The sequence below is a fragment of the Carettochelys insculpta genome, chromosome 31 (genome assembly GCF_033958435.1).
Source record: "Carettochelys insculpta isolate YL-2023 chromosome 31, ASM3395843v1, whole genome shotgun sequence".
Taxonomy (NCBI): domain Eukaryota; kingdom Metazoa; phylum Chordata; order Testudines; family Carettochelyidae; genus Carettochelys; species Carettochelys insculpta.
In genome coordinates, this window is record NC_134167.1 from 8,509,587 (window position 1) to 8,523,398 (window position 13,812).

The window sequence follows — 13,812 nt, forward strand, 5'->3', positions numbered from 1 at the left end:
ATGTGCAGACACAGGCACTGGGGCAAGCCTCAAGCTCGCTATGTAACATGTATACTTCAAGTGACATAAGCATGTCATTTTTAGTAGAGGCCTCATGGCCATCTGCAATTCGCTGCACTGAGCATTTTGAGCGGGCCCTGGAAGCTAGGTTAAATCTTTGCCCCTTGCTGTCTTCTGTTCATATCAACCCATTAGCATTTTGTACTGCTAGTTGTTGGACTTAATGCCGCTGACTGCACTTCCCAATTCACACAACACAAGCTCAGCCCAGACCCTCGAAGCTAGCCCATGTATGCTTGGAGATGGGCAGTTAGCATTTGCATTTTGTTTCCATTACCACGTAGATAATCACGAAGGAGATCGAAGCAAATGAGTGGAAAAAGAAATATGAAGAGAGCCGACAAGAAGTTTTGGAAATGAGGTACAAATCTGCAGTGGGGTCTGGGCTCTTACATGGTCATCCTCCACATTCTCCTCTAGTAATTCTGCACAGACCAACCCCTGTCTGACACTCGGGGGACTTGCCAGGCAGTCCCTGGGGTACAGTGAAGCAACACTGTTGATTTTGGAAAGCTGAATTGCTTGGTACTGAAATGCCACTCTTCCTTTGTGACTTGCCTGGTTTATTTCACTCTGGTGGCAATAAAATAACGTGGGTGGGAAGACTCAGGGTGGGACGTTACCAGATGTGAGCTCATTGCTCTCCGACTCTAACAAGTCTGCCATTTTCTTTGCCACAAAAGTGAAATCCCATTAACTGTGCCTGTTGTAGAATCCTAGGGTTGGAAGGGACCTCAGAAGGTCACTGAGTCCAGCCCCCTGCCCAAAGCAGGATCAACCCCATCTAAATCATCTCAGTCAGAACTCTGTCAAGCTGGGACTTAATAACCTCTAGGGATGGAGAGTCTACCACCTCCCTAGGCAACGCATTCCAGTGCTTCACCACCCTTCTGATGAAGCAGTTTTTCCTAATATCCAACTTAGACCTTCCCCAGTGTAATGTAAGAGCCCTGGGGAAGGTGAGGGCAGGCAGTGGAAACTGATGTGACTGGAGAGGGGATAAGGCGATTGAGAGGAATCAGAACGACAGACTATTTTTTTCAGTGGCTATCGGTGTTCCCTCTGATTTTTTTTCCATGCATGGATGGAATAAATTCTGTTATGTGCACCCAGTCACATGCAGATGTGTATCACTAATAGAAACACATGCTGCCCACCGTGGGTGGCATTGGGGCTCTGCTAACAGCTGGGTGACACCTGAATCTCTCCTAGGTGTCTGTCCAAGCACTCAGCTTACAGGGAACACCGGTGGCTTTACATATCGTTTCATACTGTGCACACAGGCTGCCTCTGGACCTGGCTTGTGTCATTTTGTTTCCCAGACCTTTGTCACCATCAGAGCTCCGCACAGATACAAACAAAAACCCAGTCAGCCTGTAAATGTCCACTGTCTCCTTTCGTTCCAGGAAGATCGTGGCTGAATATGAAAAGACCATCGCCCAGATGATAGGTGAGGTCCCTCTGGGCGGCCGGCTGTCACTAGCAGTAGGAAACATGTGGCCTGGGGGATGGCTGGTGGGATGCTGATCACAATAACAAAACAGCATCAAAAAAGAAATGGGCCCAGTTTCATCAGCTTCTCCAAATCCATTGCCCATCTGCTGTTACAACCAGGACTGGGCCCTGTATGGAGCTTGCAGCAGAAGCACTTGCTTCCAGTCCATTACCAGCTTCTGTCTGTCCTTACAAATGACTGTGGGGTTTCCAAATGGGAGAATCCATGTGTTTCCACAGCCCTGATGCACCTCTCCTTTAGACCTCCTCCCCCAGCTGGCTTTGCCCTGTGAGGGTGTGTCATCCAGCCAAGGTGGGCCAACGGAGGCTCCTCAGTAAGAACTCAGTGGGTGGGGATTGCTCCAGGGAAGACAACTGTGGTTTCATCCCTGTTTGCTCCTGAGCATCCCTCCTGCATGGACGCCAAGCCTGTCCCATGGCAGTGTGGAGCTATAAGCACTGGTCCATTGCTCATTCCAGAAAAAGAGAATTTTGATGTACATACAATTTCCTCCTAATTCACAGAAGATGAACAGAGGACAAACATGGCCTCCCAGAAGAGTGTCCAGCAGCTCACGATGGAAAAGGAACAGGCCATGGCAGACCTGAACTCCGTAGAAAGGTCCCTGTCGGATCTGTTTAGGAGATACGAGAACCTGAAGGGCGTTCTGGAAGGGTTTAAGAAGGTCCTTTATTCTCTCTGGAGATTTGCTTTCTTCTGCCTTGTTGTGTCTGCTGTGCTGCCTTTGTGATGCCCTGGTTTGTGTTCTCTGTTTAATGGGCCATACAAGCACACAGGATATTGCTCTTTCTTCTCCAGTACAGTTCTGATCACTTTATCTCCCCAACACCACATTATCAGAGTGGTGTAAGAAGGCCTTAGCATACATGAGCAATCTGTAGGAAGAATAAAACATATTGGCTATGTCTATGCTGCAGAGATCGTTTGAAAGAAGCTCTTCCGGAAGATCTGTTCCAAAAGAGCTTCTTTCAAAAGAGGGCATCCACGCACAAAAAAAGTGCATCAAAAGAGTGATCCGCTCTTTCGAAAGAGAGCGTCCACACAGGCCCCGCTCATTCGAAAGAACGGGCCGGGGATCAAAAATGAATTGTTCTTTCGAAAGAAGGGCCCCTGTGGAGCGTCTACACATAATTTCTTCCAGAAGAAGCTTTCAAAAGGGGATACTCTTCCTGCAATGGGAAAGGAAGAGTAATTTCGAAAGGAGCACCGTGTTCTTTCAAAAGAACACTTTTTGTGTGTAGACACCCATCGATTCTTTCAAAAGAGCTTGCTAGTGTAAACACAGCCACTTTGAGTTGGGAACAGCAGTTTCCGTTTGGTAGCTAGCATCCACACACGGTGGCATGTTCTCTCCACTGCAGATGAGTCACTGTGTGCTTTGCCATTTTGTTTTTCAGAATGAAGAAGCTTTGAAAAAATGTGCTCAGGATTACTTAGCCCGGGTCAAGCAGGAAGAGCAGCGATATCAAGCCCTGAAAATCCACGCGGAAGAGAAGTTAGACAAGTAAGAATTCCAGAGGCAGGCTCTGCAGAGTACAGACTGATGCTGGGCAGGACTTCAGGAGACAAAAGAAGGAGCTTTCATTTCAATCTCTCAGCCAGGTTTATAATAAATAAAAAATTAGATTCATGCCAGAGTCTTTGAAATAATCTGTAACCTTGAGAAGGTTCATGTTCGTTGCTTACAGGAATTTGAACTCCCGCAGGCTAAAGCAATCTGCTCAACACAGTCTGCAAAAATCACCATTCTATATCCTGTGTGCTTTTAAGCATGGTGATAAAGCTGCAGGTTATTCATGTTGTTATTAGCAGCTATATTGATACCATCGCTACTTAACATGTAATCAAGGGGTAGCACCAGCTGACCAGTTGTCCCAAAGTCAGGAGGCAGAAAATATCAGGGACTCCTGAGCCAGTTGTTCTTAAAGTGGGAAGGCAGGGAACCCAGATCCCTTACTCCATTCATGGCTACATGAAAAGATGCCACTGATTTGACTTACAGTATGAGTTTAAACTGAGGTTGCTAAATGAGCCAAACCCCTGTGTAGACAGTCTGATTTTGGTTCACCTTGGACCTGTCACAGTTGACTTAAGCTACACTAAGAAAAGCTGTTATGAAATTGGACTAGAATTATAGGATTGGAAGAGACCTCGGGAGGACATGAAGTTCACCCCACTGCTCAAAGCAGGACCAATCCCTACTAAATCATCCCAGCCAAGGTGTTGTCAAGCCAGGATTTAAAAATCTCTAGGGATGGATTCCACCACATCTCTAGGTAACACTTTCCAGTGCTTCACCACTCACCTGATGCAGTAGTTTCTCCTAATATCCAGCCTAGACCTCTCCCACTGTAACCTGAGACCATTGCCGGGTCATTGGTCAGTACTGAAAACAGCCTTTCTCCATCCTTTTTGTAATCCCCCTTCAGGTAGTTGGAGGCTGCTATCAAATCCCCGCCTTCCTCGTCTCTTCTGTAGACTGAATAAGCCCAAATCCCTCAGCATCCTCTCCTAAGTCATGTGCTCCAGCTCCTTAGTATGTCAGTTTGTCCACACAGGGGTTTACCCCATCTGAAATCAGTTTAATAACCAATTTAAGTTAAAGCACTGCAACTTTCCCATGTAGACAGGGCTGCAGAATCTGTTGCTCATGAACATGGAGAACTGGAGCCAACACAGCAACTGTTCCTGGCTGCTTAATAGGTGACATTATCCTTTGCTCTGTGAGGCATTTAGATAGCTGTGACTCTGTGTAAGGTTACTCTGTTGGGCTGCAGCCAAAGAAATAAATATTCTGTCTTTCTCTCTCAACCCCAACCTAGGGCAAATGAAGAAATTGCTCAGGTGCGCACAAAAGCAAAAGCTGAGAGTGCAGCTCTGCACGCTGGGCTCCGCAAAGAGCAGATGAAGGTGGAATCGCTGGAGAGAGCTCTCCAACAGAAGGTAAATGCCCTTTGGCCCGGCTCCCTCTCTGGCTCTTGAAGTTGGGCTCATTTTGTTATTGATTTCAATGGACTTAGTTGCCATTAAAGTGTCCCCTACTGATCTTGGGTTCATTACTCAGATCACAGTGGGTACATGAGAGAGAGAGTCTCCAGAAAGCTAGCCCAGAACCAGCAGAGTAAGGAGGGGAAAAATAGAAGTCCTATTCTTTAAATCTCTGCCTGTTATCCACTTACCATCACCCTGAAATACTGCTGTGGATATTGGGAACTGCATTTCCAGCTGCACTGTCCTCTTGGGGCTGTGAATTGCAGGCTATTAATGATACTGGGGCATCTCCATGTAGCTGTTAAACTCCCCCACATCATGGAATGCATGTGCCAGCTGATGTTCACCTTCTGTATCACCACTGTACTCCTAGAGTGGGACTTGGGGTCACCTGAGCTTATGGGATATTACACGGAACTCTGCTATGAAACTGATCCCCCTGGATCAGGCTAGACAGCAGATGTTAGAGAGTTATTTTGGAATGCAGATCCCCAGCATTGTTCTATGGAGCAGATCACTGAGGGAATCAGCCCAGATAGTGAGTGTCTTTTCCCATATTCACTTGGCTGGTACGTGTAAGAGCAACGGGATACACCGAGGGGAGCTGATTCAGAAATGCAGCAGATGGCATTACAAAGGGATCAGTAGCCATAATCCTCTTGTGCAGAAGTCAGTGCTCTGAACTATAGAACAATCTTACTGGCCCCAGCATGCTGTCGTGTAGGACCCCAGTCCCTGCAGAATGTCAGCAACGGGGGCAGACTGGCTGGGCTGCCCTCCCCCATCGAAGGCCATGCGTTCCCTTGTGTGAAGAGGATGATTTGTGTGTATTACTGTTGGGGAAGGGGCTGGAATTGATCACTGCCTGGTTAGGTGGGACCATCGAGGAACTTCTGCTCCTCATCGCCCTGTGGCCATTTGTCTTTCAGAACCAAGAAATCGAAGAGTTGACCAAGATCTGCGACGAGCTGATTGCAAAGATGGGAAAGGCCGACTGAATCTCGCTGCCCTTTGTCCAACACGCTGCCCTGGGCTGCTTCTTTTGTCATGTTGAGCACCTTGCCTTATTCTCCAGGAAGAATCTCCCTGAGCAGAGAAAAGCACACGCACAGCTGCCTGCCCCACCTGGAGGCAGGAGCCAGTCACCCCAAAGGCAGAGCTGGTGGCTGAAAGGAGTCTAGTCTGATTGGTTCAAAGGGTTTGCAGCCCCTAGTTTTTAGGGCTCAGCTCAGTTTCTCCCTAATCAGACAGGACACGTGCAGTTCTTTGGGCATTGTCAGCAAACTCCCAGCCCCGCAGACACACCCCTGCCTGTCCTGTGGACCCTTTCTGGGTCCCTTCTTTGCAGCGAGGGAGCTGGGTTGAGCTGTGCCTGTATCAGAGCTAGGCTTTTTATTGGTTAGATCCTATTACGTATCTACCCAGCTGGCAGCTTCTATTTAAATAGTGGAGAGGGGTCCAGCTGTGATGGTAAGCCCATGCCCAGGTTCAGACACCTGACAGTGCAATGCTGGTCCTTGGAGAAAGGAAGTCACTGGGGAGGTCTGTTTAGTGGTGTCAGAGATGATGTTAAAATAAGGGGTATCTGTGGCACCTCCTCTCCCCACCCTTCTTCCCCATGAAAAACACTGCTTTAGATCACCTGGTTTATGCTACCACTGAAATGGTTTGCCTGAAAGTGGTTTGATTCTTTTCTGATATGCTGATCTGGGTGTATAGTATGTTCACGTAACAGGGCAGAGTCAGTCCTGATCCCAGGCCCTGCTATCAGCTGGGCAGGGGAGCCGGAGTGTCTCTCTGGATACGTCTCCACGGCAGTGGGAGGTGTGACTGCAGCTCAGGTGGACGTACCTGTGCTAGCATGGGTTAAAATAGCCATGGTGATGCAGCAGCAGGGGCTTCAGTAAGACAAGGAGATTCCCAGGTCCCCTGGTGTGTGTACGTACAGCCCATGCTGCCCCATTGACGTTCCTGTCTTAGCACAGGTGTGTCAGCCCTCACAGTGCCCTGCAGAAGTGCCCTTGGCCAGTGCATATTATTATCCTTGTATGAGGGCTTTTGTGTCTCTCCCTTCAGCCTTGTTGGGTCCTTCCTCACAACTGCACAGAAGGAGCTTTGCATCAAGACAAGCATGGACCTATTGGGTAACATACTTTCTATGTCTCTTCTTGTGCATGGGCAGCTTCCCCAGTTCTGCCCTTGAGCAGCAGCATCTCCTGATATTTATTAGTAGTATTTTAATAGATATTCAAAATATGCATCACAAAGCTCTTCGCAATTGGTTGGCAATGCTGCCGTGAGATTCGAGGCGTGAGCACGGCCCCTTTGGGGACTGCAGGAGAAGGTATATGTGTGACTCATGTCCTGAGTCCTTGTCAGTTCAGAATCCTATTTAAAGTGACCCAGTGCTCTGGTCTTGCTCTGAGACATGTCTTTGCTCTTTTAGAAATACTAAAAGAAGCAGGAACTAGTCCAAGCAAAGTCAGCAGCAAAGAGCCATTAAATAAACTCACAGATCCAAATGAGCAGGAACCTGAATCTTCCTCGGTATTCAAGCAAAACCTTCTGTGGAACTGTCGTGTGTGTTTCCCCTTTATTTGGACCAAGCCAAATTCGAGCAGAATGGCTGAAGCGCCTTGCAGACTGCAGTAGAAACTCAGGAGTTTGGCAGGGTGATGTGTATTTAAAGGGACGTGGGTGGGTTTTGTGCCAGGCGTGGAATGCTGTTGTGTCGTCCAGCATTAGCAAGGCGTGTTGCCTGTTTGCACATTGCTGATGCTTTCCCACCCTGTGGAGCTGCAGCTGGTCTCAGCCATATGGCATTCAGCAGGGTGCGGTAGCCCTAGCCTGACAGCAGTGATGGTCACAAGCTGCAGGAACTGTTCTGTCTATGCTCATTTCTCTTGATAGGGGAACTGTGCTTTGGAACCGTTTTTCTGAAGTTTGTGCAAACCGGTCGTGCCCTTCAGAAAAAGAGCTGTAACTCCAGAACGTAACCTAGGCTGTGTTAGGGAAGTGCCGGTGGGTTCTATATTCAAGGCCTGAGTGGGCAGTGGTGAAGTAATCGTACCAGAGAAAGATTTGCTGTTTTGAAGCTGAGCCCTAGCTAGTGGCAGATGTAAAAGTTTAGCAAACCTTTTGGCTGGTAGAGAGTCAAAAAGAGATAAGACTCTTCGGTTTTCTGCTTCCTAACACGCAGCACACATCTATTTCAATTGGAGCCGTATATCTAAAGTATGTTTCATTCAGTGTTTTATGTCTAGAGATAATTTATTATACATATAACAAGCTCAAGATGGTGATGGCCTGCCCCCAGCATATGAACAGCTCAGAGGACTTGTTTGGCAGGTCCCTTCTTGAGGTGTTGTGTGATCCCACTGTGCACCGGGGAAGCTGCTTCAGATATCAGTCTGCAGTTAGTTCCCTTTGTGGGATACAGGCCCGTGGCTTTTTTGTGAATATTGAGCTCTGTGGTGGCAAGAAAGGGAACACCCTGTTCCCCCCATGCAGCAGTTACACATCCTGTTGGGGTGAAAGCTTATATGCAGTGCTCTGCAGAGGGAGACGGCCACCTCCAACCAGGCAGTCTGTGAGTCAAGCACAGACAAAGGAGAGTGTGCATGGAGGTAGTCAGTAGGCAGACTGCAAGCCAAATCCAGACAGCCAGCTGCTTTTGAACAGATCCTGAGATCTTTGCATTTACTTGTTATCACTTTTGTTCTTTTTTCTAGTTATATTTTCTGTTATATGGACATTGACTACTCCTGGACCAAGCAAGTTGGACCTTGACAAAAAATAATTGATTTACACCCAAGTTATACTACAGCTTGTGTTTGGCCAGACTGGGGTAGGACCATTCTCTTTAGCTCATTCATTTCCAGCTCAGCCCTTTCCAGGGTGCACCTATATAGTGAGCTGACTCTTGAATAATAATGCATCTTTCTTGGCAGGGGATAGCTAGATGTTACTGCAAGTGAATGAGGGCAAATAGATTAATCCATGGTGAGCCCCAGAGGTTCTGTTCAGGAAACTAGCCATATGTTATGATGCAGCTTTGAACCTCTGGGGTCTGCAGATTTCACCCAACCTGCTCAAATTGTTGAGTTTTAAGTAGAGTCATGTTCATGTACAGGATTGTAAAAGATTAACCAGGATCCCAGGCTGAGCTACATCTCTGCAGTGTCCATGCTGCAGCAGAGTTTAGGTGGTAACCAAAATAGCACAGAAAACCTGTAAGGCAGCACCAAAACTAAATCTCCGTTGTTGTAAAACATTTTTGTACTACCAGCTGAGAAAACCTTGTGAATAGACAAGAGTTTGCCACAAAAGTGAGAAGAGCTTTATTAACAAAGCATATTTCCCTGTGATGTTTAAGCCACAATGTAGGTTTTCCTCATTCCCCCACCCCCAGCCTGCCCCCCTCAAATCTGCATAAAAATTGAAATTCTACATTCGGCCCACTCGTTCTTTGTTACGAATAATTACTTTAGGTGACTTCTGCCCTCAGATGCACTGTCCTGGCCATGCATGCTCACTCTCATCTGTGTTTGGAGAAGTGAAATTAGATTTCTCAGCAAACTTAGTTGTGTTTGTTATCTCACTGGGGCCCTAAGGGATTAAAATAAAACTGGGAAAAGTTTGCTCATTGAAGGTTAAAGTCCAGGATATGGCACCTTAGGGCGCAGGAAGAATGATTCCGCAGGGAGTCAGATCTTAGCCTGCTTTGAGGGAGTTTTCTCTCTCTGAGGTTTGCTCTGTTGCCCTGAGATGATATTCCCCTGCAGAGGTGTTTTGACAAACTCCAGAGGGCAAAGCTCTGTAAAACACAGCCACGTGTCTCAGCATCTATGCAGAACTGTAGCTTGTAACTTACAAAATAATGTTAACCCCGTCTCCTCCCGCGGTAGGAGAGCTGAAGTGCAGGACAGTTCTGCAGAGAGCTTCCGCACTCGCTGCGCCGCCATCTGATATGAGGGCATTTTTCCAGTTATGTCTGTTTCCCCCGTCCAGTCATTGCACGTTCACTTTCTGTATCATTTGAGTGCTGTTCCCTTTTTGTGCCTCTCAGCATGCAGCTGGGTGAACGAGATTCCTAAGGAATGATTTATTAACTATAATATGGTTATAGTTAGATTATATTTAATGGTTATAGTTATATATAATGGAAGATGTATTGAACTTTGAATCTTTGAGACAGGTTTCTCTTGTGCGCTGCATTATAGCATGCAGGACCAGGAGCAAAGCTTTGGTATGGACTAGCTCTTTCCCTGTAGACCCTTCTGTTCAGGTCTGGAACAGTCTGCCATCCAGTACTATTTAGAGAAAGGTGGGAAAGCTGCTGCTGTTCTCTGTGCAGGGAGATAATGGCAACCCTCCAGCTTTGCTGGGGAATTTTTACAAGTGTCTTGTGAGCACAAAACTCTTTCCCTAATGAACAAGCCAAGATGTATTGCTAATCCCCGGACACGTGCCAATGTCCATGCACCAAATTCAACGCATGATCTCTCTCTTTTTCCCACTCGACTTGCACCATCCCTTTTCACTGTCAAAGATGCCTGCCTGTAAAATGGTTAATGTTGCTGTCTGCAAATGTACATTTGCCAATAGATCTCTTGTCTGCACTAAAGTGCCAATTAGCGATCATCCTGACTGCAAACCTGCTTCGGCTGCATCCCTTCTTCAGTCCCCTTCCCTCCCAGAGGCAGGAAAAGACCTTTTTGCATTGACTACTATCAGGATTGCTTTGTACAGTGTACGTACGTAACTGCCATCTGCATATATTTTGTATGTACAATAATTTCCCTTTTATATGTCAGGTAAATATTTGTAAGAGTTATACCCACACAAATGAGATTATAATAATGATTACTAATATATTTTTTCCATGTTTCATTGCCTGAATAAAAATGGCATTTACCGTTTTTGATGCTTTTCCTGTTTTTAGAAATCATGTTTGTTGTGTATGTGTTGAGGATCTGATTCTAATTTCATTTCCATCAGGGTAGGTGTCACTTAGAATCACAGAATCCTAGAGCTGGAAGGGACCTCAGGAGGTCATCTAGTCCAGCCCCCTGCCCAAAGCAGGATCAACCCCAACTAAATCATCCCAGCCATGACTGTGTCAAGCCAGGACTTAAAAAACTCCAAAGATGGAGATTCCACCCCCTACCCTGATTTCAATGATGTTCTTCCTGATTTGCACCAGTGCAAATGTGATCACAATCAAATTCTGAGGCTGGCTTTTCTGGAGTTGAAAACTCACCCAAAAGCAATTTTAAAAAAATGATTAATGTCCAGTGGCCTCAGCTCATGTGCTCTATGGTTTCATGTTACTTTGAGGGGATGTTTCCAATTCATTGGATTGTGCGGGTTTACATGGTGGTGTAGACTTCGAGTGGACTGGCTGCAAAAGGGTGAAAGGAGAGTTGTGGTCATTTTTCAGGCGAAAGGATTCAGTTTTAATCCCGGCTGTGATACTGATTTACATGGTGGCCTCGGGTAAATCACTTAACCTCTTCTCTTTAGCTTCTCCAGCTGTAAAAAAGCAGATATTTCCCAACCTGACCATGGGGTTGTGAAGGGCTAGGAAGCATCGCAGTGTAAATGCTCAGTGTTAATAGTAATCAGTGATAATCCTTAGGCTGGGAGAGTTTCAAAGTACACAGAGGATTTGGGAACAGGACAACTGTGTCCAGGCTGAGAGCCCTCAAACAGGAGGAGGCAGGTTCCTTTTTTAGCACTGTCAATCAGCGTTGTCGGTGTTTTAAAACCCTGATGCAACATCAGCGCTCCAGAAGCTGAGAAGCATTCTATACGCAAAAATTAGTGGGATAGTCAGATTACTGTATTTTCAGCAGCTTGGTTACCCTTGCCTGGACAGACGAAGGACATTTCCGTACTGCATGCAATTGCTGTATTGCTGAATGCCCTACCCTGCTGAGTTCTGTTCTCCTGCCTCCGCTTTCAGAGAAATCCCTGCGTTCTTTGCACTAGGCTTTCCCAGGTTAGAAGCAAGCCTGTGTGGTTTGCTGGAGCTGGGTATTAAATCTTGTGTGTGCTGTCTGAGCAGTGGAGAGGTGTGTGTTAAAGGGATATGGTCACTGATATTTCAACTGTCTGCATGAGGGTCTTAGAATGCTTTGGAAAGATTACCATCATGTCATCTGCATTGTGTCACTTTTCATTGCACAGGAAGGAAAATGGGGTACAGAGTTATTATTTGGCAACAGTCACAGAGGGTCTGGATTAGCTTCTGAGTACCTTGTCTCAGAATTGCCTGCATGAACTATGAGACAAGGCTGCATCTCGCTGAGCAAGATATTGCAACGCTTGCTCCCAGGGTAATGCGGATAAAGGCAAGGAACATCCTGTTCAGTTCCTGCCGACGGGATTGGTTTTCATTGTGATTTGATGAAAAGTGATGAGGAGCTGGACCTTCCCAGTGTTCCCTGTAAGCTGAGCGCTTGGGCGGCTGCACGGGAGAGATTCGGGTGCTGCCCAGCTGATTAGCAGAGTGCCCCCAGCAGGCAGCCTGTGTGTCTATTGGTGGTGCACATTTGCACAGGCTTTGGTGCACATAACAAAATTTATTTTTCCCATGCATGGAAAAAACTAGAGGGAACTCTGGACCTCACTCATCTAAATGAGCCTGTTTTCACCCAATACCTGCTCACTCATTCAAAGGAGAAATATCCACATTGTGCCTGCTCGAGATCGGAAGTGGCAAGGACAGGGGTATTCATTCAAGCCAGACATATTATTATTTATTTTCTTTTTTTGCTCTGTGCTACCAGTATTAGACATTCTACTGACAGGCACAAAGATAACGTTTCTGCCCTAAGGAACATATGTCTAAATAGAGGAGTATCATGGTCAGAAGCTTTGCTGACACAAGGGCCCTCCAAAGTCCCCTGTGGTCACTGACTCCTCCTGATTCATTTGTTCACAGAACTAAAAAAAATCTTTGAAAATCAAGTTATGCCTTGAGAGGCCCGGAGTACAGCCTATAATCAACACATCTTGGTATGCAGGTCTGGCAGTGCCCTCGGACTGTGTGGCTAAGAAGGTATTAAGCACTGATTGCACACTAAGTATATTATCCTCAGACAGCTGATCCAATCACTCTGGTAGATTACTTGGAAGACCTTAAGACAAACCACAAACTGTACTGCACGTTCCAGAGACCCAGGAAACGGCCGCTATGAAGACCTTCCTTGCACTGGTCATCTTCATGTCCCTAGCAGCACAAAGTAAGTGCCGTGTAATTTAAATGGATGGGAGAAGAAACAGCTCTTGGCATAACTTTGCAATCCTTGTTAGCGGCCAGCATGCTTACTTGTCTGTCCACTGTCTTGTGTCATGTTGTTTCAGCTCTGCAGAGTATAATACCTCACCTGGCAGACAGTTCATTTCTTCCCCTGCAGAGAATTCACTTTTGTTTAGAACAGGGCTAAGCAAATTTTTTACATTGGGCCCCACTTTTTGTCCTTGCAATTAGCAGGGGCCCCCCAACCTGTCTAATGTCATCAAAATGTATGGAAATTTTGGTTATGTTTGTCTGGAAAAAAAAACAAAGAAACCTTTTGACACAGGTGAGAAAATAAATCTGTAGAATGTAAAAACTTTATTAATCAGTATATAAATGTGAATGCACAGACATTAAAAACTGTAACAGATTTCAACATCTTTAATGAGGTAGATAAGCCTGAGACCCAGTAGCCGATCATGTTGCACCCCCCCCCACCCTTAGGAAATTTCATGCCCCTCTGAAGCCCCCCTCTCCCTTGGCATTCCCCCCTGGTTTAGAGGATAGCGTTGCCTTCTTGTTCCGACAGGGCTCAAAGGGACATAACCCTTCACATTTTCCTTTCCAGCACGCTTAGAATTCAGGCATAAAATCCCCCTTGCATCCTATGGAACCCCCAGAACTAGCAGCTCCTGAGAGAGGTGGTTGGTTCCTTGTGTTTGGGAGATCCAGATAAGCCAAGCTGTTCCCTGATTAGGGAGACATTTTCATCACCAAGATGTTAGTTTCAAGTTTAAAACTCCGTTCTTGGGTATCATTCCTTTGAAAAACCAGTTTTAAGCAGGATGTGGAGAAGTGGTTTTGCTGCTGAACGGGCCATGCTATGAGGTAGAGGGAGGTGTTACATAGTGTTAAGGCTCCTTTAGTCTAGTGCAGCAGGTTTATGTCTTGCGTCTTGGGAGATCCCAAGATAACAGGGCTAGAAGAGTAAGGCTTCCTG

General features: G+C 46.3%; 1 protein-coding gene across 3 annotated transcripts in view; it reads left to right on the forward strand.

Annotated features, from left to right (window-relative positions):
• Nucleotides 1-10,488, forward strand: part of TACC1 (transforming acidic coiled-coil containing protein 1) — a 66,132-nt gene extending 55,644 nt beyond the window's left edge. For all 3 annotated transcript variants that reach the window (XM_074981900.1, XM_074981899.1, XM_074981901.1), the window contains exons 8-13: nucleotides 345-421; nucleotides 1,467-1,510; nucleotides 2,080-2,240; nucleotides 2,974-3,080; nucleotides 4,399-4,519; nucleotides 5,497-10,488. In XM_074981900.1, the coding sequence (XP_074838001.1) occupies nucleotides 345-421; nucleotides 1,467-1,510; nucleotides 2,080-2,240; nucleotides 2,974-3,080; nucleotides 4,399-4,519; nucleotides 5,497-5,565 (579 nt within the window). In that variant the 3' untranslated portion in view covers nucleotides 5,566-10,488. The remainder of the gene's footprint in view (nucleotides 1-344; nucleotides 422-1,466; nucleotides 1,511-2,079; nucleotides 2,241-2,973; nucleotides 3,081-4,398; nucleotides 4,520-5,496) is intronic.
• The last annotated feature ends 3,324 nt before the right edge of the window (nucleotides 10,489-13,812 follow it).